The sequence below is a fragment of the Dromaius novaehollandiae genome, chromosome 2 (genome assembly GCF_036370855.1).
Source record: "Dromaius novaehollandiae isolate bDroNov1 chromosome 2, bDroNov1.hap1, whole genome shotgun sequence".
NCBI classification, from domain to species: domain Eukaryota; kingdom Metazoa; phylum Chordata; class Aves; order Casuariiformes; family Dromaiidae; genus Dromaius; species Dromaius novaehollandiae.
In genome coordinates, this window is record NC_088099.1 from 136,110,364 (window position 1) to 136,136,422 (window position 26,059).

General features: G+C 37.8%; 1 protein-coding gene across 3 annotated transcripts in view; it reads left to right on the forward strand.

The window, feature by feature from the left end:
* Positions 1-834: 834 nt before the first annotated feature.
* The window catches only part of ATP6V1H (ATPase H+ transporting V1 subunit H), a 44,673-nt gene continuing 19,448 nt past the window's right edge, over positions 835-26,059 (forward strand). Inside the window, exons 1-12 of one of the 3 annotated variants that reach the window (XM_064507543.1) lie at positions 836-987; positions 1,379-1,448; positions 2,116-2,242; positions 8,996-9,098; positions 10,570-10,659; positions 13,048-13,161; positions 15,818-15,922; positions 17,035-17,088; positions 19,839-19,936; positions 21,198-21,390; positions 24,830-25,008; positions 25,847-25,972. In XM_064507543.1, the coding sequence (XP_064363613.1) occupies positions 2,139-2,242; positions 8,996-9,098; positions 10,570-10,659; positions 13,048-13,161; positions 15,818-15,922; positions 17,035-17,088; positions 19,839-19,936; positions 21,198-21,390; positions 24,830-25,008; positions 25,847-25,972 (1,166 nt within the window). In that variant the 5' untranslated portion in view covers positions 836-987; positions 1,379-1,448; positions 2,116-2,138. Of the gene's footprint in view, positions 988-1,373; positions 1,449-2,115; positions 2,243-8,995; positions 9,099-10,569; positions 10,660-13,047; positions 13,162-15,817; positions 15,923-17,034; positions 17,089-19,838; positions 19,937-21,197; positions 21,391-24,829; positions 25,009-25,846; positions 25,973-26,059 lie in introns of those variants that run through there. The other 2 variants (XM_026097725.2, XM_026097733.2) reach the window with 2 other exon arrangements.

A 26,059-nucleotide genomic window follows, 5' to 3' on the forward strand; every position in this document is an offset into this window, starting at 1 on the left:
TTGCCCCATTGCAGCATGAGAAATGGAGAGAGAAAATTCTGGGTCTGGACAAAACACACAGACCTCAGTGACTGCAAATTCAGTGACTGCCTTGACAAACTGGGATGTCGTGTCTGTCCTGAGCGTGAAGCAGAGGTTGCAGACTGCTCCTATTGCTTCACACAGACGCCACGGATGACACTTCCGTGCCACATCCCTTGCCCCTTCCCTGCCCGGGACTCTTTCCCTGGCGTAGCAGCCCCCCTGCCTGGATGCATGCAGGCACCAGCGGGGCTCAGCGCCTGCTGCAGCAGCGAGCCCAGGCCTGGTCCTCACGAGCAGCAGCTGCTCCCCAGGCCTGCTGAGGTGCCTCGGCTTGCTCCGACCCAGGGAGCCCCTGAGGCCAACTTCAGCCTTTCCAGCCAGTCCCATTTCCGCCGTGGAAACTCTCCAGCATTGCTCCTTAGCAAATAACATGCGCTTACACCTGCACATATCCTCAGTATAGAATTATATCCCTATATAAAATTATACATATAGGTATTTAAAAATGTATCTGTAGTTAAAAATATATTTAATTATGTATATATATTTTCAATATTGTATAGATATATAACTGTGTATATATATAGCACATGTACAATAAACGTGTCCCATACGCATATACAGGCCCGTATATAGGTGCAGGCGTTCGCATAAAGGTCAGGCGGAGTGCAGCTGCCAACGGCCGCCAACGGCCGCCTCAGGCCCCTGCGCCGGGGGGTGGGGCCGGCGCCGCGCGCAGGTTCTGCCCGTGGCGCCGGGCGCGGCGGCCGGTGGGGAGGAGGAGGCGGGGCTCTGAGGGCGCTGGGCCTTCGAGGCCGCCGTCGCGGTCAGGTGAGCGACGTCACGTGGGCGCGGCGTCACGTGGCCGCCTCGGTTGCAGGGGGACGCCGCCGCCGTCGTCGTTTGCTGAGGGGCGGCTGCGGCCTGTGTCGTCCGGCAGCTGCCACCGCCGCGGGGCCGCGGGTGAGTGAGAGCGGGCGCAGGGGGGTGGGGGGTCCCGGGGTCGGCCCCTGCCGCCGGCCCGTGTGGGAGTCACGAGGTGTTCTGAGGCCGTTAACGGGCGCACGAGCGGCGCCGTCCTCAGGGGAGTCTGTCCGCGAAGGCGCTTTCGGAGGGAGGGCGGTGTTGTCGCTGCCCCTTCTCGTAGTCTCTCGTTCACTAGCTGAAGCGAGGTGTATTTGTTAGGGGTGGGGAAGGACGCGCCTGTTCGCCCTTACTTTCTTCCTTAAGGGCAGCCAGAAAAGTCCGGGAGCAGGCTGGGTGGGGAGGCCGGATCTAGTTCAGTTCGTGAGGAATTCCTGCCCCAGCCAGATCTCCAGCCTCTGCAAACACGCTTCTTGTTTTGGCATCAAAGTCAGGAGGAGGTTAAGCCATAAAGGAAGGAGAAAGCAGAAGTGGTGAAGGTCGCTGGCTACAGTATTGCGGTATGTCCTGATAAAAAGCAAATGGTGTTTGTATATATTTTCCACTCTGTTTCTGTACAGTGATGATTTTTTTTTCTTAGTTTAAATAACTTGGTTTTTAATTTATGTAAGTTGTGGCTTTTTTTTTTTTGAGGTCATAGTTTGTGTATTTTTAGAGGAGAAATATTCTTAGACAAATAATCAAACTATATCATTCCTAAAGTATGGAGATATGTGACTGAATTGTAGCACCTCATCTTTAGTCCTGATCAGAAAGGAAGGCAGCTTCTGGGTTTTTTTTAGGGCTACTTGGGAATTGCAAAAGAGTAAGTAGTTTTTAGTCAAGTAACTTCGCACAGTTGCGTAATTGAGAATGTACCAGATGGGGAATTGTTTAGTACTGGTTTATTTCTCTTATTTTAGGAAATGTGGTTGGTTAAAGTTTAGTGCGTAGATGTTGCTGGGTTTTGTTTGTTTCAGGGAAGTTGCATTAAAAAAATATAAAACTTTGATTTTCAATAAGTACTAATTATAGTTTTAGGGAAAGCTGGGTCTGTTTAAGGGTTTCTTGAGCAGGGCATTTAAAATCACTGATTTTTTTTTTTTTTTTTCCCCTCTTGAAAAGAATATTGGACAGGTATTCTGCTCTTTATTAATGGGTCTCAGATCGGACTTGTTATGTTTCTAGGTGCATTTTAAATCACAATTAAAATGGATATCCGAGGTGCCGTAGATGCTGCTGTCCCAACAAACATCATTGCTGCCAAAGCTGCTGAAGTTCGGGCAAATAAAGTGAACTGGCAGTCATATCTTCAGTAAGTAAAAACTTACCACAAATCATTGACATTAACTGAGTTGCGGTGAGTGTTGAGTGGGAGAAGAGAAACTTTTTTTTTCCTTTTTTTTTCTTCATTTAAAATGTTATAGACTACTTAGTGTTTTGGGTTACCCTGGAAAACTAGGTTACAATGAGTAACATTCTGTTGGGGTGCCATGAAAGTAATTGGAGAAAAGTCCACCATAAATGGAAATGGTTGGGGAAAACTTCCTTATGACTTCTTTCAAGAAAGGGAACTTTGTTGTTGTAAACTGAGCACTGCGTAATAACAAATAATATAAATTTGCACAAATGTGTAGTAAAACTGTCTACTTTTTTCTCCTTATCATTCAAACACTACTTAAAAAAATATAGCTTTATTGGACAAGTCCTGAAGGAATTCAGCTCTACAGTAAGAGATGTTATACGTTGGTATCTTCTCTCTGCCACAGATGGCCTTTTGTGTGGATACAAATTGTGCTAGCAAAACTGGACTTCAGTTAGTCCAGCAAAATGAGATGTATCTCCGTTAAGGGAAGAACAGTGCTGGGTAGCAATTGAAGCAGATAGATCAGGGAGTAGGCTGAAGCAAAGACTTCAGTCTTGGGAGAGCTGTGCTGCTGTTTGAGATAAAATCAGAATCTCTATATGCTGCTGCATATAGAGAGAGCAGTGGTGTCCAAAGAGGATATAGGGACCAGCTGGGAAATGGGTTTGTGAATGAGGTGGAAAGAAACAGACTTACTAGTGCTCTCTCCTCTGTATTCTGAAGTGAAACTACAAGATTCTTGAGTCCTTGCATTCCTCCTGTCAAGTACCTATGAAGAATATTGGCAAAGTGTGAATGAGTTTCATCTCTTGAGGGTCCATATATGACAGCAAACTCCAATGTTAGTTGCTTCATAACTGAAGGTACAAACCATGCTTTGAGGTTACCAATATTGTGCTACTTCACAAAAGACTTTTTTTTGATTGCTGTCCTCTGTGTGTATATATATATACATATGTGTGTGTGTGTATTTTTTAATATGGGGGATGTGTGTTTAGCTGCCCCTCCCATATTAAAAAAGATTACAAAACTGAACATATGCAAGCTGAGAAATGCTATTGCAGTAGATGCTCATTAATAACTACCTACCTGTGCCGTGTAGCCTAGTCTTGCCTATTTCATTCATCCATTTGTATCACTTATCTCCTTGTGATTGTATATCTGCATAGTTAACTGGATTAAGGTGCTGATCTGCTGTGGAAAGTTGCTTTCTCTAGGTTATTTTTCAGATGGATCAGTTCCTGGTTCAGTTTGTGGTGCAACATTACAGTAGCTTTGCAGGCAAAAGAGCAAGGGTGGCGTGCTAGCTTTGTAATGACAACTATCAAACGTTTGTCAAACTGTCTAAATGGCTTTGCAGTTATTGTCTGCCATATTATCTCTCTGGTAGGAAGAATGTTGTGGGGGAGTCCAGGCTACTGTTCCTGGAACATGGACAATTAGAACAGCTCGTTTGTGGTTGCTCAGGATGACGGTGGGAATGTTCGGTGTCAGTCTGAATGTGGGATAGTCCTTTTCATGGAGTCTCTGGTGGTTCAGACTATAGGGCTGGTAAGATTGACCTTTTTTAGTGCAGGGATGGCTCTGTTTGGCAGAGAGTTGTATTTTGAATATATGTGTGGGATTCATTGCTTGACTCCGCTTTATGCAGGCTAGTATTTTTTAATTTGGCTTCATTGTTACCTCTGGTGATGGATAAGGACTGGAGGATCTTGTCTTATTTATCTGTCAGCAGCTTTCAGTGTAATGTTTCTTGACTGGTAGGCAGGGTTGATGGTTCTCTTTCAGATCCTAGATGTGGAGTATGACTTTTTTTTTTTTTTTTTCCTCTGGAACCTCTGAAAGAAGAAACCATTAGTTTTTTTTTCTCTTTGATGGGTGACTCAGGTTAGCCAGGTTTGAGGGGCTACTGTAGTGCATTTTGCTAGCATTTGTGAACTTGTTGCGAGACTGGTCAATGCTCGGTGCTCAGAATGTCAGTGACGGTCGGTCCTGTTTATTATTGCTCTGAAATAACTGTGATCTGTTGTTTGCTCATATTTACTGATAACAACTTGGCTGTTTGGCTAGGGCAGCTTCAAAGATGGAACAGAAGTGGTGCCAGAGGGACTGTCAACCATTGTAAAGATAACTGAGGTTCCTTGGTAGTGGAGTTTGCTTGTGATTTATTGCCGACAAATATCAGCAGAACTTGGGTGCCCCTAAAGAGGAAACATAAAATTATACATTTTCTTTTAAACGTGCCTCTTAAAATTACTAAGTTCAGATATGATAGCATCTTTGAGGCAGATGCCTTAAGGGAATAGTTGAAAGAGTCAGCTAGTGCAGATGTAGCCTGCTATTTTGACTGATATTTCTAGAATGAACCACGCTTAATGACTGGGGGCTGCATGCTTTTGATGCACCTGTTAGAGGCAGCTCAGGGTGGGTTATGCAGTTCTGTAGAGTAGAACAGTAGGAAGCTTGGGTGCTGAAAAAAGAAAGGGAGAACTTTTATCAGAAAAGACTCTTATGTCTGGTTTTCTGAAGTTAACGCATCAACTCAGGCATGATGTAACTTGTGTGCCTTAAAGTGTAGATAGTATTTATGTAGTTGGAGCCAAAGAACTTTAAAAAAAAAAAAAAATCTGATCAAGTGTTTGTGACAGTTGTATGTAAACTTTAAAGCATCTTTGTATATATCAATTGCAGTAGTGTTGGATTGTGGGTCAGATAGGGGCTTCTGAAGTTCCCTTCTGCTATCTTTGTACCCTAGTGCAAAAGTAAAATGGCTTACTTACAGCTGGTCAGACTCTAGTAGCATTCCTTCTTTCTTAGAGTCAGTTCAAGCTAAAGATTAACTGGCATATTGGCATTTAGCTTACAGTTATAACCTTCAGAGGTGAAATAAACAAACTGCACTAACTCCCAACTCTTGGCTGGTCATGTTTTCTGTGTATACTGTTGGCACAAAAAAGTGAAATATTTAGGTATGACAACTATACATGTGACCTATGTTTTCTGCTGTGTTCATTGCTAATTTCAAACTTAGGCTGTGGTGGATAGGGAATTTTTGATGCTAAAAGTTATACTTTAGGTTGAATTTTTAGCTACGGTTTGTCTGAGGGAGAAGAAACTAACAAACCTTGAAACAGTGGAAGATGATGGAGGTACCTGAGCTATCTCTTGGAAGCTCAGTATAGTTGTGGTCATTAATTGTTCTGTACAGACTTTCCTGCCTTTAACCTCTAGGAGTTTCAGGATACAAAGATGTTGATTTGCTCTGCTAGCTGAAAATGTGGTATGTCACTGTTGCATACTGTGAAGTTGCTTTCAGCATTTGCCTCGGGGTGTCAGAATGCACTTGTAAAGTACACATCTCACTTGAAGGAAGTTTAGTTTTGCTTTATAAAGACCCTAAAAGTGGTAAATGAGTTCTTTGGAAAAGTGAACTCTTCAGGATTTAACTTGCATCTTACTGCACTGTAGACTACTGCACTACCTATACAGCACTTGACAATACTTCTTGTTTAATCAGGTGATATGCATGGTGTCTAATTTGTACTTGGATTCCCAAGCTTCAAGGGCTTTGTATATGTGTTTGTGAATTCTGATTTTAAAGTATTGTTCTGTTTTAGTTTCACGGAGGGGGAAAAAAAGAAGGAAAAAAAATGAAAAACAAACAAACAACAAAAAAAGCCCAGCCTCCTGAAGCAGTTTAAATATCATCTCTGACCTTAAGCAAGTCTTTCCTTAGGAGAAAGGTAGAGGTTTCCTAACTTGTGGTGTGCGGCTTTTTTGTTGGTCTAATCTTGCAGAATACGTTCATCCTGTTTTAGTTTTGGGATGTTAAAACTGTCGAGCAGTTGGATCAGCTGTATATTCTTTAAGTACATGTAAAATATTGTAGATACCTGGATGAAAAAACTAATGCCTTGACATGATGATAGGCAGCTCTCATAATGAGCTTCATATTTGCTGCAGATGTATTCAAATGTAAGAAAGTCAGGAATGACTTCTGCTAAATCATTCGAACAAAAAAGGAACAAGAGTTGCTGGAGGAAATGCATAATAAGTAAAAGGAATCACAAGTTTCTGAATCATGTTGACTGACCAAGAGGTTTTAAAAATGATCTTTTTACAAATTTGTGCTCTTTCTAAATCTTACACAGCTAAGCTTTACTACTCTGTTGCTAGTGCCCTCAAAGTCAGAACTTAGTAGCTCAAGCTCCAAGCTTTAATAATGTGGTTATAGGTCTAAACTTGACTTGCATCCAGACAGTTGAAGGTCAGTCAAAATGACTTTTGTCCATAGGTAAAAGACTGTGTAAACATATGCTGGAAAACAAGAACCATGACATTGATTGCCTGTTAGGTTGCAGGAGAGAGGGAAGCTTTGGTTACTTGCATTGCTCCCTTAAAGGTATTGGGAAATGCCTGTCTCTTTGGAGGGGGCGAGGAAAGTGTGGTAATAGCATCAGGGTAGCTCGTACCCCTGTCTCTGAGCTCATGTGTTGTGTTTTTGTTTTTGTTTTTGTTTTTTTTGTTTTTTTTTGTTTTTTTTTTTTTTGAATTAGTTGCTAAGGATTACTACATAATCAATTATTTCTATCTTAAAATTACATGAATGGAAACTGATGCATTTGAAATTACTAAAAACCATTAATCAAATGCATGAGATCCCTGATAAAATACAAACAACTTGTTTACAAAGCTGTCAAATCCCTTACACAGTTTTGTGTGGGTTAGAAAGTGTCTTTTTGAATGGTGCTTATAAACCAAGAAATAGTAAACCCTAGCTTCTCATCTGTTCAAGGCAATGCCAGTCCCCATGCTTCCACCCCTCGCCAGCTGTAATGTTGAATGAAAGCAAGTTGCTGGCAAGCTTTTCCCTTGATAATTGGCAGACCTCTTCTAATAGCCTGGATATAAACAAGTGTGTCTGTTTTTGTGCTGAGGCTTTCTTAAGTGTTAAAGTTAGAACTTAAGGTTCACCTTAAGTTTTCTTTGGAGTGCTTCCTGGATGGCAATATTCTTATAAACAAACAGCTCATCTGGTTAGTTTTTTTTAATCAATGTCATGCAGGTGTTCCTAGCTTGGCCAGTATTGATTGAAACATGAGAGACCTTCTAGTTATTGGTCATTAAATCCAATCCCCCTTATTTCTGGCAAGTAAATTATGCTTCTCTTTCAACAACAAATCAAACTCCTTTTTAAAAAAGGAGTTTTATTCTTTCCTTTCTCTTAAAAGGCAAGTGGTAGCAGTGTGGTCATTTTTTGGCTAATTACTTTTTCTCTGTAACTGGTTCAGTTTTAGTAGAAGCTACTGTCAAAGACTACTAATGGCTTTATGGATCTTCCACCTAGTAAGTCTTAATTGCCTTTCCTAAGCATATCGGAGGAAATTTCTTAAAAAGCCATGAGAATATAGGAATAACACACACAGTACTGGACTTACTATGCCCTTTCCCTAAAAAATAGATGAGTGAAAGATGGCTCTGTGATAAGGCCTACCCTTTTGAGGAAGAAAAAAGATTAAGACATGTTGGAAGTCTTATTTATGACTCTGTATTTCATGAATCCAGGTCAGATGACTTTAAAAAAAAAAAAAAAAAAACCAAAAAACCCCCTTAACATTTCCTGTAACTTTGCAAGGATTTTGTGGAATCTTTAGTCATGGAACATCTGAAAACTGCCCCAGAACTTGGAAAAAATGGATTAAAAGAATCCATGCTACATAGCTTTGAAAAGTGGAGGAGACATCTGATTCAGTGGAAATGTAAGAGGAGATAAGTCTTGGAAACATTGAAGCAGAGTACTGTGTAATACGTTTGTCCTCTGTGACTTTTGTATTGATGATTTTATGCACAATTTTCTTATTTCCTGAAGTGCTACTGGTATTAACTAGCAGTGTTGGCAACCTATTAAAATCTTAGATTTCGATAACTACTCATTTGTGAATTGGTTTTCTTATTTGAATGGCATGTTTGTACTATCTTGACTTGTTTGTTATTTGGTGTGGTGGTAAGTTTTGCATTGTAACAAAAACAAGTCTGCTAACTCTTCAGTTTAGCCAACAGCTGTGTGCAATAGCATTGATGATGTCCAAAAATAGAGATCTGCTATCTTATAGCGAACTGCTGTGGGACACCTATCTTGAGCCCTTTTGCTATGTGTTTGGATAAGCTTTTCCTGGTAGTTTAAAAGCTGATCAGCACGCAAGCTTAACTGCGTTAACTTGAGAAAGCTAAAAAACGTTTTAGGAGCCATGTCCTTTGTACTGCTTAAAATTCTCTTTGGTACTTATGGCAGACTTAAAGTAACACTTCATTTTATTTTTAAGTAGTTATTTCAGGTTGGATTAGACTATTATTCTTGTTGTGGGTTATAAATGTGTCACAGATGTGCTAGTTGTCTATATTTCAGTTTTCAGCTCTTTCCACTGACTGTTTCTTTCATCCTCTGGAAATCTAAGGATGACTTTGAGAATGCTCTTGAGCAATGGAGGTGTATAGGAAAGGATTTAGAGGGATTGTTCTGTTGTTAAGAGTTTCAGATTCTTTGTATGTGAGATTCTTGGCCCAGAGCAACTCTTTATGTTCTACTATGGGGTATAGAGTTGGTAAAGTGGTACTGCTGAGATACCAAACTGAAGAAAATAAGATCAGACAACTTACTGTGTGTGCATCTTACTTATGGTTTCATAATTTGATTTTTTTCAGAGGGCAGATGATTTCTGGTGAAGACTGTGAATTTATTCAAAGATTTGAACAGAAAAGAAATCCAGAAGAAAAACAAGAGCTGTTGCAAACAGAAGGCAATCAAGTAATTTTTCTTTTAATAATCTCTTTAGGGGAAGAGAGCGGAGGGAAACTCATGTCAACTCTATTTCAGTATTGACAGGATACACTTAAGGTATTACAGAACTATAAAACTCTGTATTATGATTCAATTTTTGTTAGATGTAGATTAGCCATTATTTTCAAACCCTATTAAATAATTATTAAATGTCATCTGACTTTGAAGGAATCTGTTGTGGGACATGCTAGCTCAAATCTTTCCCCATCCCAGTTAACTTAATCATACACATCCATGCTTCACTCACTTATTTTTGAGCTGTGTCTTTCCTATAGCTTATTGATGAGAGCTGCTGTCAGTGATATTTCCATTCAGCTAGATGAACAATTATAATTTAATTCCATCAATACATCCCACTGTTAAAGTGGATTCAGTTATCTTAATACAGGTCTAGTGTCATTATAGACACTAACATACAAGACATCTGCACTGGACAGAGATGATAGAAGACTGGTGAAGGTGACCCATGCTGTTTGATGTGTGGAGTCCGAGCAAGACACCCAAAGTCACTTTAATGATACTTGAAGCAGTGGAACCTCAACCTTGAAACCTGAGGTTCTAGCAAACATTTGAGACTGGGAGAGGTATGGAGGTGTCAGACATCATTTGAGTTTGGGAGAGGTATAGAGGTGAAGGGTAGGAGATGTGCTCAAAAAGCACAGAACTTTCCATTTCTTCCTTTCTACTTTAATTTGTAGGCTGTCCTTTTTACTTGTATTATGTGACTGGTATGTAATGGACCATAATCTGCATAGGGACAAAAACTTGTATGGTGAACTTTGCATGCTACTATGTAATTACAGTGTAGCAGTTCAGAGTTAGACTTTTCTTTCAGCTTTAGTTGAATGTGGGGAAGGAGAAGGAGGAAGTGTAAAAAGCAGTGTTATGACTATTTTAGCTTATTATATCTGTGGCTGAAATTGTAGGATAGAGTTGTTCAGGAGGCAGAAAATGGTTTGAATATGAACCAAAGTGTCTACTAAATAAAGGAGCTAAACGAGTAAGTGCTCTTTCCTCCTTTTCCTCCCATCAGAGTTGCTTAAACTTTTTCATGACATGTCTAAGTTTGTTCCTGTTTTTTCAATTTAATTATTCTCATCCTCACTGCCATATAAAAGAGCACTGATGGAGATTTTCCTAATCAGCCTTTCAATAAAGCACCTTGCAGAACCTTGCTGACTTTTACTAGGGAGTACTTGTTATCTCAGTTGAAAGCCAGCAAACAAAAATTTGTAAAGGTAATGATCAATGTGACATAAAATTTTCTCTGTAATATAATGCCAAATGTATTCATCTCTTACTGCAGATGAATAAGACATTGGGATGCTTAATGCTTATGTAAGACTTAACTGTGAATTAATGAGGTCCTGTTTTATATTTTCAAAAAGGAATGAAAACAATTGTTAATATTAATTTTAATGTCTCTTTTATTTTTTAGTGTGCTAAAACATTTATAAACTTGATGACTCATATCTCCAAGGAACAGACAGTTCAGTACATTCTGACTATGGTTGATGATATGTTGCAAGTAGGTCAACAACCTATCTTATTTTAAGTCTTTAAATGAAAAATGTCTATTTAGTCTAATTCAAGTCTCTTCAGGTGTTTGTCATACTGTATTCTTCTAGGTTTTCAGATCTTGTATTCAGAAGTTAAATGTCAGAACTAAAGTTACACAGGTAACTTTGGTCTTGTTTATGTGTTCATACTCTGAGTCACATACCTGTATGTTAATCCGTCTGATCTCAACCTTGACTGATGCAACAACTTGGATGTTCAAGGATGATTTGTGACCTTAGCCCTTCTCAGTTGTGTAGATAACATGTGATTTGTAACTTACTTGAAGTTTTTGTTGCTGCTTGTCCCACAAAAGTATTAACTTGGCTTCCTTCAGGAAGAAGATGCAGTTTCTATAGCTTCAGCTTTCCAAAATAAGTTAAAATCTTGGGATAATATGCTCTGGAATACTGTGTAGTTAAATTATAGAATGGGAACTCTTGATCCAGTGAAATACATATGAATACACTGTAATGGGATACTACTATTTAAAATACAGACTTTATAGCTATGGGATACAATGACTTAGAATTTAGAGTAGGCTGACTGGCGTGCTGACCTGGACAAGTGAAGAGCAAACTTTATTCAATCAGATAATCCTGCTTCTGCGTTTTTTCACTTGGTAATAGAGTAAGAGAGAATGATTGGAGTGATGACATAAGACAGGCTGAGTTGTGTGAGCCGCTCTCCCTGTTGTTCGCCTAGAACATTTGGCTTCCTGTTTGAGAGTCAGATTCTCTTCTGCTGTTTCATGATGTACCTGTTAATACAAGGTAACAGAGAAATGCATCTAGTAATAACTTAGTGGTTAAGGACATTCCCCTAAGAAATGGACTATATGAGTTCTAATTCCAACTCTGCATATACAGTATTGTCAACAGGCCAGCTGAAAAGTATGAATCTCTCCACAGTATGTATTACATGGGGATTATGGTGTTTTTTGGGGGGCATGGATTCAGTTGCTGGTCCCCACATTCAAGTCAGGTGTAGGGAGTGAGTGCCCTTACTGCTAGAATATTAGCTGCTGGTGGTGGTTGTTCATCGTCCATCTTCGGTTTTGTCAATCTGACCCTTTTTCTTTTTTTATTTTTTTTCTTCTTGTTCCAGCAACTTAACTTTATGGGCTTGATCATGATTCTAAGAAAGACTTCTTTGGGTGGCTGATGGAAGTGAAATTAGTGTGGTAATTGCCTTATGAGAATATCACCATTCTGCTTGTTTGGGAAGATGGGGAATTTTTGCTTGCTTAAATCCCTAAGGATATGCTTCATATTCTATTCATATGATAAATACTTGTAACAATTTCTCTGGATTAGTGACTGCTGTCACACTGCATAGTCTCTGAAATTTATGAAAGCTTTAAGAGCCTGCACAGTAGTTAGTACAACTAGCAGTACCGCCCAAGCAAGCTTCACTATGCTTCTTCAGGAATGACAGATGCTAAATTATTCAACTGTTGATAGGAATACTTCAGGATTTCCTTTTTACCAGTTTAGTCAGTAGTTGCCTAGAATGGAGCAGCACTACATATTTCAAGGCCATAGGCTTTTCTCTATTTCTCTCCTGTCTTCACCTCACACCTTCACAGCAAACCAGACTAATCTGATTGACAGTGCAATGGTTACTTCAGCTTTTCTGCTTCCAGACTTGTCTGTCTCCTGCTTAGCTGTGTTGTAAACTGAACTTGTTGATCTAGTTATTTCTGATCTTTTCATCCAGGCTTTGTGTAGCACAAGTGTAGATGTTAACAGCAGTTTGATCGAACTGTCATTTTTCATCGAACTAGCTCTCCCAAAGCTGTGGCTCTCTCCAAGGCACTGTGTTCCTGAGACCTTGTTTTTATTTTTTATTTTGAAAAACAGTAACTTTGAGCTTTTTGGTGTGCTTTGTGCTAGATGTAGTGTATTAAACATGCAAACTGTGAATCAAATCACTATGAAGGTTATGACTGTCAGATAGCTACTGACACCTGACTCCCCCAGTCAGTGATTGGAACAGCAGTTTGCAGTGCATGTGGTACAGGTAACTTTGATACTTCCAGTGAAGAGTTGCAGTCCTGACATTCAGTAGGATGCCAGTGTTTGGGTCACAGATGTGTTCAGGAGTACTGAGATATAACTCGGTTTCTGCAGTTTGACTTTCCCTCACGCACCCCCATACTCCCTCATCTCCAATCTTGATATTAAGAGTGCTGAAACAGATTATATTCACAAGTAACTGTCAAACTGAGAAAATTTTCCATGGACTATAGTCTAGGATACGCTCTGACAATATATGCCAATATAATGGGGGGACAAATAACTGTCTTATGTTGAATGCTTTTACAAGTCTCTTCTTTTCCCTTTCCTTGTTTTTACAGGAAAACCATCAACGTGTTTGTATTTTCTTTGATTATGCAAAGCGTGGTAAAAACACTGCATGGTCTTACTTTCTGCCAATGCTGAATCGCCAAGATCTTTTCACTGTGCACATGGTAAGCTTTAACCTATCTTTGAAAGTGGTAGAGAAAAATGATGTTTTTATTTTTTTTCTCTAGGAAATTTTTAGAGTCTGAAATTAAACTACTGCCTTGGATGAAAAGTTGTCTTCTTACAGTTTAGATGAATCATTCTTAATGTAAGCTTCAGTTGACTGCTTTTTAAAAAGAAATACATTGTTTATTAATATCATTCATTCTGGGAAACTACAGCAGATTTTAGAGTTAGTTAATGAGGTACAATTATTAGAAAATTTTTTTTTAACAATTGCCAGCTGACCTTCCTCAGGTTTTACAAATATTGAGATTTAAGTCCCCCCCAAATGAAAGGGGGATATCTTTATCTGATCTTATTCTCTCATATGCTCAAATTATTGCTGCTTGTAGCCTACAGCCTCACTGTAAACATACCGGGGAAGAAATAATGTCTACTGTGCATTATATTGGTATCTGCTGTGCTTTGGGCCACTGGCTGCTGCTGGTGTATATGAGATAACTTTAAAGCAACTGTAACTGCAAAATGTTTTCTGGAATTCTTAATATTCTTCTGTCATCTGTGCTGAGAACTGTCCATTTCATCTCAGCTGTTTGTTCTTTTCCTTGTGGGAGTAAATACGGTTGTATTACTTTGAATTCCTACTGGAGACTGTAGTTTGTACCATTGCTATGGTCTCAAGAGGACGAAAACTGCATGATTACAAATTGCTCTTCACTGCAGTTAACGTAAGCTTATGCTGGCATGGTATGGTAAAACCAAATCAGTGGCTTAAACCACAAAACCGCATACCAGGTCTGCCGTATGCTCTGGTGGCAGTACTGGTGCAAGGAATTCCAGCCAAAGTGAGCTGTTGCCCCTTAGGTATGGCCAGCGCTGCTGCGTTTGTGACTGTACTGTGGCTTGAACAGTGAGCTAGCCTATATTTTCAGGGAAAGTGTCTGACAGGCTTAATTATTCTTTAACCTGACTGGTTCACTCCTGGCTCTACAAGCAGGTGACTTGGTGCAGCTGAAGGAAGAGGCTGTTGGCTTGTTTTGTTTTACTTTTGCTGCTGTTGGTGCTAAGGACCCATGCTGCAAAGCTACAGTCTCTGAGTACTCAGACAATATTGACTTCTGAAGTGTGCAGGTGAAGTGTACTTCTCAGATCCTTGCAATGTAAACCAATTAATCTCCCTGGAATGGTGGTTTGCAAGTGTACAGGTAGAAATCTCCCTGGAATGGTGGTTTGCAAGTGTACAGGTAGAAATTACTATGTCCAGTATTTTACTAGTTATAGATGTGTTATTCAGGCATTGTTATGTTTTGCTACATTTTGCTACCTCAAAAATATTCAAATTTCCAAATCGGAGAATCTTGTGTGATGTCAATTCACTTTAAAACATCAATTTGCTCCTTTTACTTACCTAACCATGCATTTTAACGCCAATATCTGTGGGTTTTTTGAAGCACATTAACATTTGCAAAACACAGACAGTTTTAGGCTTATGTTGGTGTGTGTTTTGTTTTTTTCCCCCCCTTCTCCTCCTCCCAGTGTGCACGCTGGAAGACTGTTGATGCCACATCAATGTGTCTGCATAGGTAGATCAAAATATTTGTGCGCTGTGTCCAGGCCCAAACTCTGCTAAGTATGAATGATCTCTGGTTCAGGGGCCCGGTAGCAGTTTTAACTCGGGAGCATGCTGACCTGGAGTTCTGCAATCTCATGTTTAAGAGCCATAGGGACTTTATAGGATTGCTTGACCACATTGGGTCGTGTCAAGTCCATTTCTGAATGTGGAGGTTGTTGTACCAGACTGTCTCCCATGCTTCCTTCAGAAATCTGTGATGCTGCTGCACTTCTGAATGCTGTAAAGTGAGAAGGTGCCTAAAATAGTCTCACCACTGCATCAAGGAGCTGTCTGGAGGCAAACTAACCCCTGCCTCAGTAGTTCCTTGGTTAGACTGCTTTTAAAGCTGGCTCAAATATTTCTGCAAATATGCTGCAGGCTACAGGATAGTCACTTAAATTAGTTTGAAAAAGCTGGCATAGAAACTTACTCTTCTGGTTTGTACGTGTTCTCGTCATAGGCATCATGGAAACTGATCTGACTTTTTATTCTTTAACTTCTCTTTAACTTCATTCCTAAATTCTGCTTTCTTTATTGGTTTTATTCTCTTTTTCTGGGCTTGAACCTTCTTCCTTCTTGATGATTACTTGCTTCAGTTTAAGAACATAAAACTTTAATGTTTTATGATCATTTGCATTGGCATATTCCTTAATTGCTTGAAGCAAGCATGCTAATGTACAATTAGATGAAGTGTCTTATTGTTGATGGATTTTTGACTTTAAGTGTCCTCTAGCAGTTGCCCATTGATAGAAACTCCCCCCTCCTTCTCACTTCTTCTTTGGTGCCTTGTGAACTTCATCAGATACAGCTATCTGATAATCTTGTGATAATACACCAGCTACTGGTGATGCAACAGAGAAAGCTGAAGGAACAAAATTAGTAGGTGTGAAGATCCTTTGACATGGAAAAGATTATTACTATTTTTTTTTTTTTAAGGGGCCACCTTTTATCTAAACTTGGTTTCCAAAGCATACAGGACATTGCTCTGATATTAAATCTGGAAATTGCTGTTGCATTGAAAATCTGTTTATTGCATTCTCTTTTAGGCAGCAAGAATTATTGCCAAATTGGCTGCTTGGGGGAGAGAACTTATGGAAGGAAGTGACTTGAATTACTACTTCAACTGGATTAAAACACAGCTCAGTTCCCAGGTAGAAAACTGTTTCTCTTTAAATATTACAGTGACTTTGGAAATGTTTTTTTTAAAGAATATGAATGCACATATAGATATGCATCCAGAAATTCTTTTTCGTTTTCTTTTTTAAATGAAATTTCATATCCGTGTTTTTAAAGCTAAACCTTTATTCTTCAGGCATATGCTTTCTAATTTAAGACTTAATTTCACCTCCACTGCTTGAAATATAAATTAAAAGTGATTTTAAAAAAAGGCATTTTGATTTTTCTGTTATTAATATTCATTCCGTCTTGCAAAATGAGAGAACATATGATGAGGGTTTTTTGTCTCCTTGTATTGTTTTGCTTTTCAGAGCTTGTTACAATGGAGAAAGCAGGAAGTGAATAAAAAACTTTTTTTTTCCCTTCTCTAGTTTGCTGTAGTATAAAGCTGTTTTCTTAGCAGTCATGTCACTTGAAACTGAATAAATCCTGGTTTGTTTGAACAGTATTTGTATGGCATTAGCTCAGTATGAACTGCTTGCTTCTGGCTTGTACTGCTTGCTTCTGGCTTGTCCTTCAAAGACTAATCTCCTTTGTGTTTGTTCTCCCCCACCCCTGTAAACCTTGTCAATAGTCAATGGTTTATCATTCTCTAAGATAGTGCTGGAACAGAAATGGATTCTGGAAAGCAGAGAAACAGTTTGGTAGGTTTAGTACCAGCATATTTTTCATTGATTTCCAAACTGTGGACATATTAGAAGGAAGTTTTACTTTGCCTCTGTAAGCAAGAATCTTAAAGTTGGAACTTCTTTCAGAAAGATTCAAGAGAATGGCTTTCAAATTTTAAAATGAATAAAAGTCTTGAGTAAATCTACAGTGTTTAAAAAAAAACAAAACAAAACAAAAAAAAACCACAAACCAATCCTGAGATAGTATATCAAGTGTATTTCCAAGCATATTCTAGACATGATAGTGTGGGATTAGAAAATAAATAGCAAATCATAATATATTGTGGAAAAAACAGTATCTGATTTTTTTATCTTTTGTTTTTTGTCTGGAAGGATGGGGGGATTGGAAGAGATTTGGTAACAGTTCTTCTGTAAAGGTAAGGGACAGCTCTGATTTTAAACTTGTATTTTTGTGCTAGAAACTACGTGGTGCAGGGGGTTCTGTGGAAGCAGGAACAGTCTCCACAAGTGATGTGAGTATTTCTTTGGAATATGTCAATTTTCTTTTTTAGAGAGGTGATATCCACTGTTGGGATAAGGGGCAGAGATGTCTTGCTAGAAAATACTTGGAGTCAGAACTGTACTACAAAAGATTGCCAGATGATGGCACTAAGAAATAAAAGTATTTTTAAAACACTGGTTTCACTGAAAGTGTTGGCAGTAGAAATACATATTTTACGAGTTATGTTGAGTTGTTAAAGCTGTAAATGTGTTAAGCATCCTCTTTGTTACAACTTGGAGAAATGCTGGGCAATTAAATTGTTGAACAATGCTGTCTTTTGTACTGGACTTTCTGACTTGTCAGTAAAAGAAGCTTGAGAGTAAGAAGCTTCTGGCTTTTGGAATGTAGAATTTACAAACGGCACATCAAACTAACACTTGTTAACAAGCTAACGTTGCCCCTCAAACCTCTATAGCATGGAATTACAAGAGTACTTTTAAAGCTATGAGCTGTTTATATTCAGTATTTATGCTGAATTTCACATAGTTATAGTGGCTGCTCATCTTAGAGATGAGCTGTGTGTGGCAGTATAGCAAATGCAAGTGATCATCATAACTGTTTTTTCTATTTTGTGGTGGCACAATGAAGCAGTTCATCATGGCTTTTGAATGTGGAGGAGAATTCAGCAGTTTGGTTTTTTGGTCCTTTTGCAACCTGAATATTATAGTGAAAGTGTCCATAGTTTTTCAACAGACTTAAATATGAATTTGGAATTTGTTTCTCTTCTAAGTGAAGTAATTGCTTTAAAGAATTAGCTCCCTGTAGGGAAAAGCCTCTTAAAGTACCACTGACCAAGATTTAAGTTAGTAAAGCAGAAAGACTTTGTGTTACCCATGACCACATAGTAGGAGATTAAATTATGGCCTGAGCATGGAAGTTGAAGTTCTGTATGTACAGTTTTGTGTCTCATTACTGTAAGGTTTTGTTAAGTGGATAGCCGTATGTTATGTGGCCCTAAAACAGTAAATCCTTCTACAACATGCTGTACCACTCATTATGGAGTGATCTGTATTCAGTGTACTGTGTGGATGTACTACTGTGGAGTCCCAAGGCAGCAAAACTCATAGTGCAAATATGTTCTAAGATAATTAGTTTGTGTACAGTATTGAATTGACTTGGTTATAGTGTTTCTGATTTCAGATCTAGCTTGTGCAGAATATCCAAGCAGGTGCTAACTAAAGTATTTCAGAATAAATTAGGGATGCAGTTGTATCATTTTACATAGGAAGTGATGGCTGGGATTTATTATAAAATTTAAATTTAAGATAGTGTTGAAAGAGAGAGCTTTTATGATGGTCTATTTAAAGATAAAATAACTCCTAGTACAGGAATGCAGTTTGGTGATGCAGATAAAAGAATTCATTATTCTGGGGAGAGAGGGGTGTATGAAAGTGAATTCCTACCCAGAGAAATAAATGTCCTTTATAATGAATGGCTGTAGATGTTTATTCTAAGACCTTATATAAAAACTGAGTCTAAAGATGAATTCATTTTGTGACTCTTGTAAAGGAGTTTAAATTCTGTTTGTTGTCTCTTACCTTTTCATTTCATATGGGATTGCCTAGTTTCTTTCATTGAATGTTTGAAAGGTTTGACCTTGTGTTGTATGACTGATCTACCACAAGACTTTAAAGGCACTTAGTAAAGCAAAAAGCTTATAGGGAAAATTACTTTTTGTTGCACATCTGAGTATTAGTCAAGATATGCCAGAATTCGAGCAAGAGGAGAGAATAAAATGCCACTTCTGTCATACTTTGGGATCTTTTTGCTGCTGTAGTAGAAATCACAATGTGCTGCTGATTTTTTTTTTTTTTTTTTTTTTAATCAATATTATGTGCTATTGCACAAGAAATACATACTTTGAGATGAAAAGCTGTTTAATTATTCTGTCTCGGTGACTGTTCATTTAGGAATTTGAAAGAAAATAGGATTCAGTGATGCACATCTCAGCATTTTCTTGAAGGGAAAGTTTTAGTCTTGTTCTCATAGCACAGTATAACATGCTAAGCTTTTCGTTAAAAGGAGAAAAAGAAAAAATTAAAATGCAAAGCTAAACTTTGAAGAGGATTGTGCATACTCATCTCTAATGGTATTTTTATAGATAAATAAACCTCTCATGCATTATGATAAGCATGGTACTTACTGTGTACATATATGTATAGGGAAATTGCAATTGTAATGGGACTGCTGCTGTGCTGAGTAGGAGGATGGGGAAGGGAAGAGCTCTAACTGAAGATTCCTTTTTGCTACAAAGACCTGCGGCAGACTTGATTAAGTCTGGTAAACGGTTATGTTATAGCTGCTTTATTTTCCAGAGTTTGTTCGACAGTAATAACTGATTCCCATGATGAATTGGCTCTGGCAGTGTAATCAAACAGAAGACAGCCTTAATACAAGCTGACAGAAGGCATGTTCAAATGGGCTATAAAAATCTGTTGTGATAATGGTAAAATGGTATCACTTCCATAATGTTTCTTTCCCATTCAAAACTCTTCTCTGCTTATTTTCTTTCTACCTTTTCTTCTCTTGTCAGATTTTTTTAAAATTATTTTTAAATAGAGGGATGTAGAGCATTATAAGGGTGACCCTGCTTAAATCAGAAGTGTTGCTGAAGAAATGTGTAATGAAGTATGCTAGTAGAGCCTGTTATGGAAAACTGAGCTTAAATGTTTAGTACCTAACTCTTCTAATAAGAAGTGATGTATTCTTGTTTTCACCTAGAGTTCCCAGTATGTACAATGTGTTGCTGGATGTCTGCAGCTGATGCTCAGGGTCAATGAATATCGCTTTGCATGGGTAGAAGCAGATGGCGTAAACTGGTGAGCGTTTATTTTAATTTATATGGATAAACTTGCACTTACAATAGCATGTTCCCAATGACCCCTTTTGTAATAGAATTCACTTGCAAAGACAGCTGCTCTGAGTACAAAACCTTTTTGTTTTCAAGCATTAATACCCCCATCCCCCAGATATGGCTTTAAGTAGATTGTTCTTTTATCCAGGTTCTCCTCATAAATAGCTTCGCATGAGGTTAAGGTGTTGTCACTCATCTTCTTTAGGAATGCCCATGTATAAATAACTCTTCTACCATGTGTGTCCTTATTAGGGATGGTGGCTATACAGTTTGGAATCTAAGAAAAGAATATCTTTCTACTCCAAATTGGAGAAAAGTCAAAGTTGTCAGTGAAATGAAAATTCAAAAGACTTTCAGATGTATCAAGATGACACTATTGAAACAAACTTTTTCACCAAGGTTGTTGGTAATGGTTGAGGAATAACAATAAGCTATTGAAATGTTACAATAGCCTTCATTTCAACAAATCTGTGTTTTGTCATCTTAACTTTAGTAATTTTGCAAGTTGTTTTTTTTTTTTTTTTTAATTGGCTTGGCTTTGGGGGGGAAGAACTTGTAAATTGCTTATTAAAATTTCAAAACAAACTTCGTTCAGCTGAAATACAATTTTTTTTTCCTCTTCACGGTGATCTTGTGATATTTCTTGTCTAGTGGTGCCGTATTATATCTGTCCCTTTTGTGACCTGGTGTTACGGATAAGCTATTCTCTGAAAACTCACTTGTTAAATAGTCCCTAATTCAGCTTATTTCGAACACGCCTGTGGAAAGATACAGTTAGGGAATGTGTTCTTTCTGTATGTGTAGATTGTTCTGCTTGCTTATTCCTCCTCTTTCCTAACTCTGAAAAAGGAGCTGTGTGTTTCTTGTGGAATTACAAATAATGCTCTAAACATGCCACTAGAAGAAATCTCAGTCTGAAGGTGGATACAGTATTAAATCAATTCACATTGGAAAAAGCTTCTTTGTGACTATAAGGCTGAGAAATGAAATAAAAACTATATTTTAAAAGATGGCTTCCTAAATAAGCTGCTTGGACAATGATAAATACTGGTGCAGAGTATTGCAAAGTATGTGTTGTGTGCTCATCCCTACAGCTCTTACCGATAAGTTCCTGTTAAATGTTTTTTGTCCTGTTTTTTTTTTTTTGTAATAAAATGTTTCAAGGTAGAATAATACAATGCATGCTGTTATTTAAAAATCAAATGTGTATCATGTTAACTTTTCAGTATCATGGGGGTCTTGAGCAACAAATGTGGCTTCCAGCTCCAATACCAGATGATTTTCTGTGTGTGGCTGCTGGCATTTAGCCCTCAAATGTGCGAATATCTCCGTCGATATAATATTGTTCCAGTGCTGTCGGATATTCTTCAGGAATCGGTCAAGGAGAAAGTGACTAGAATCATCCTTGCAGCATTTCGGGTAAGTGTCTGTTAACTGCAGGTACGATCTGCTCAGCTGGTTTCAGATGTTGCTGAAGCACAGCTGTTTGTTTCTGTTTCTTCTCAGGTATCCTGGATTGAAAGCTTATTTCTCCCTCTTTCTATGATGTGAGTTTTGTTATAGGTAGAACATATGCTGTTACAAGTAATAGACATGCAGCTTTCAATGCTGCCTTAGAATAAGTCTGACTAATACTATATTGAACACTGGCATTAATGGCTTCTCATCTTTAATTCAAGATTCTTTTTTCTACTAGTAGTAGTGTTAAAACACTGGAGTTGCTGATACTTGATTAAAGCTTCCTAAGGCAGAATTTATTAAAAATACCATTTTGAAGAGATATCTGTTTGCCCAACTTCTTGATTGACTTGGAAATTATCTTTTTATCTACTAGTCAAAAATCTTTTCTTGGTGGCTTTGTCAAGATGAACGAGGATACCCATATAAGAGTGACTAGCTGACTTACTGTGTTCATGTTATCTGAAAATGGCTGATCCTACTTAAGATACTTTGGGATAACTAAGCACTGATGCTTTATGCTTTCATTGTGAGAGTACGAGTTTGAATTCGTGTGTGCTAATCAGGTCCATGCACATAGTTTATGTGCATGCATGTCAAGTGTCCTGTATGTTATACAGGAGTGCTGTAACAACTTTTAGCCCTGTTTTAAAAGTTGGACCTGTTGGCAGATGAGGTAAATTCATAGGGGAGACAAACCTCACTGTAAGTTTAGAGATGGAACTTGAATGTCCTAGGCTCTGTCTGCTGCCAGTGAAGAGAAGCATGTTCAGAGAGTGATTCAGGGAGCATGTCTTCCCTAGACTGTAGAAGCAGCCTAGAATGGTAAACCTAGCTTCAGTTAGGTACCCAAGGTGGCCTGTATTCAATTCAGGGACTGACTGACTTTCTATTATTGACTTTCTGCAGACAAAGAATCAAAATGCAATATGTGTATTTGGAGTACTTGTTTGAAGAGTAAAATGAATTTTAAAATTTGAGATTTTACGCTTCATTATTAAAGAGTGTGTGTGTGTGTGTGTGTGTAAGTGTTTGTATATATATTCTGATGCTCTGACTTGTGTTTTTAAAAGCTGAGTTTTTAAAATCTCAAAGAGCAAAGCATGAGGAAAGGGATAGTGTTGTTGAGGATCTTAATGTTAGGATTAAATGGGGAAATACAGAAAGAGAGCTCTTAAAAAATGGTGACAGGTTTCAGTATCTTGTATTCAATATCTTCTAATTTGGAGGTCATTAAAAAACAGGAGAAATAATTGGTAGTTCTTAGAGTTACTATGTTTTGCAGGAGGAGACAAAACCAAGCCAGGTGCTTTTACTAAATAAAGGCTGAGGAAAAACAAGGTGGTTTTGTTACAGGTTTTGGGGAAATTAATGTTGGGGAAAGAAAACAGCTGTTAAACTCATTCTTGTGCCAACACTAGTCTCTATAAACTGACAGGCAAGAAATATAGATTGGAAACTAGACACTGAAGCTGTTAGTTCTGGAGCAAAATTAAAATAGGTAGCAGAGGCAAAATAGTCTATTTCCTTTGTAATCAGTTTATGGAAAAAAATAGGTGATTTGCATAAACGGCTAGGCTTGATGATTCCTAGATCCTCCCCGTGGCCCATGCATTGCAGAGGGTGTGTCATGAGTTTCGACAATTGATATGCATCTGCCCTACTATCTGATTCCCCCCAAATTTGACCTGTTTCACTTCTTTGGTAATTTAATTGTACCAAGAAGGTAATGCACTTTTTTTTATGAAGCAACAGGCATGAAGTACTTCTGTCTACTTTGAATCAATTACTTGCTCTGTTAGAATGTATTTTTTCCTCATTTTTTTGTATATTTGTAGTATTTTTCATTTTTCTTTTATGCTTCTTTCCTCACTGCTCATTTTTTACCTTAATACTTCTTATCACTAAGTAGTTTACTGATCTGTTCTATTTAATTATGTGTTCCTGTTTGTATTCTCCTAATATACCCTTTCCATTTCAGTATTAAAAAGTTTGAATACCTCACTTTAGTATGAGTTATTTAATAATACTGGGAGTAGCTTCCACTTCTGCCTCTAACCCTTCTAAATAGGAGTTCTTTAGAAACTTTAGCTACATGCTCTTTGAAATTGCTGAATCTTGTCTTTTAGGATCCATTATTTGTTCTTTTGCTCTCATTAGCACTTACAACTCTAAGTAGATAATTTAGCATTACTTTCTCTAAATTGCCTTTTACCTTTCAGGTCTCTTACTTAATGGATAGAAGCGTATATATTTTTTTTCTACGCAATAAAATGAAGTGGGTTGTATGTAACCATTAAAAGCAGTAATAGAATTTCTTTTTCCTTATGCAAGTTTTAACATTAATTTGCAGTGTCTTACCTTACTAAGTAACATGATGTCTGAAACCTTGAGCATAAAGCTTGTGTCATGAACAAGAGAAACGTAGTCAAATTCCTTCTGTATAATTGCACCATTCTTTTCTGGTAGTTGTTAAGGCTTATTCATATGAACACAGCTTCTGTTTCTTAAAGACTTCCTCTTTTAACATGGATTACATGTTTTCAGCTTTATCAAAAAGTGCAGGTGGCTAGCTCTGATTGAACAACATAATTTGAAGCTGATTACACTGAGTAAAAATGTAATGAATAAATGATATTGGAACTTGATTATTACATTCTGTGCTTGTCTTACCAGCAAGCTTCTGTTGAATAAAAGCATCTAGTTGGAATGTTCCCAAATTTAGAAGAAGCTGATCTAATTCAGATGTAAACTCTTGAGCTGGAAAGATCAGGGTGTTTAGACTTTCCTACTTTATGCTGGGACTACACAGAAAATTGAACTGATAAACCTAGATAAAAGTAGTTGTTTATGGCAGAGACTGTACAGTTTGGGATATCGGCCTCTCTTTTTTCTTTGAGTAGCGTTTCTGCTTTATTTGATGTGGAAAATGATCAAAACAGGTGTATTAATACTTTCTAATGTTTAAGGTAGCATGGCACACCACTCCCTGCTGTTTAGGAGGAAGAAGGTCCAAATCAGTTGCTTAAATGCAATGGGGTTTGTGCTTTTTTAGCTTATGTGATTGTATGACTTCCACCTTGCAAACCAGAGCCATAATCCTTTTTTAAGTTCCTCTTGATTCATGATACCCATCTGCTTTAGTCCCACATATGAGTACTCCTCATGTGCAGTAAGATGAGTGCCAGGCAGTTTACAGCACTGAAGTAGGTATAAAGCAATTACTGTGTGGCAGACTCGTATTTTACTTCTCTTTGGAGAGATTATTTCATGAAGTGCTCAATTCTAGCTAATAGTCGCTTCTTTAATTAAAAAACTGCCAGCAAGGACTTCTCAAAAATACTAGCCTTTTCATTTCAGAATAGTCTGTTCTTCTAAAATAAAAAAATTATTTTCCTAGAATCTGTTAGAGAAATCTACAGAGAGAGAAACTCGCCAAGAATATGCTCTTGCCATGATTCAGTGTAAAGTTTTAAAGCAGCTAGAGAATTTGGATCAGCAGAAATATGATGATGAAGACATAAGTGAAGATATCAGATTTCTACTGGAGAAGCTTGGTGAGAGTGTGCAGGACCTTAGGTATGTTTTGTAGTATGAACTTTTGAAAAGTGTGATTATACAAACATTGGTAAAATCTTTTAAAATATAATATTAAATATTATGTACTGTTATATAATTATATACAATATTATATTTTATATGGCTACAATACACAATATTATAGCTATATAATATATGGAATTATGATACTTATGTGATGGCTGATAAGACAGCATACCGGAGGTGTTGGTTGTATATGAAAGACACCACTACAACTGAGTATTTACACACTGAATTGAAAAATCTTCTTCATTACTGGATATGTGATCTTCATAACTGGTAAACTGTTAAGAAAGAACTTCAATGAGAGTTGGTAGGAAATAAATGCAGTCCTAGTCTAAGCTAAAGGCTACCAAATTAACATACTCTTTTTGCTGTCCAAGTAAACTAAAGGTACGCTTCTCTTCTTTTCCTGTGCATAAATCGAACTGCATGTTAGTTTGCACCAAAGGCTTAATTTTATGAAAATTGAGGACCATGATCCTTTTTTAGAGAAATTAAAACCTGGAAAGCATGCAAAACAACTGATAAATTTCCAGAAGTTTAGGACTGGATTTTAACTTCAGGAATCCTTCTTGGGGAGGATGAGAGCTAAACACATTTTTCTTTTATCTTTCATTCATTTCAGTATTTTTAAGCAATGATGAACTCTTATGAGCAGGAACAGTTTTTGTGCTTTGCAGAGAGCTGACTTCCAAATGTGTTGTAACAAACTGTGCTCCAGTTCTGTCCTACTAGGGATAGATTTGGGTGTGGTGTTCACACTCCATTCATGGAAGCTGAGCCTGTATTTCATTCTGAGTCTTTTGTATTGCAGCTCATTTGATGAGTACAGTTCTGAGCTCAAGTCAGGAAGATTGGAGTGGAGTCCTGTACACAAGTCTGAGAAGTTTTGGCGTGAGAATGCTGTAAGATTAAATGAGAAGAATTATGAACTACTCAAGTAAGTCCTCAATTCTTGATTCATATTATGCTTTAATATTGTCAGTATTTAACTGATACTGTGTGTAATATTCCCTGTTGACATAAA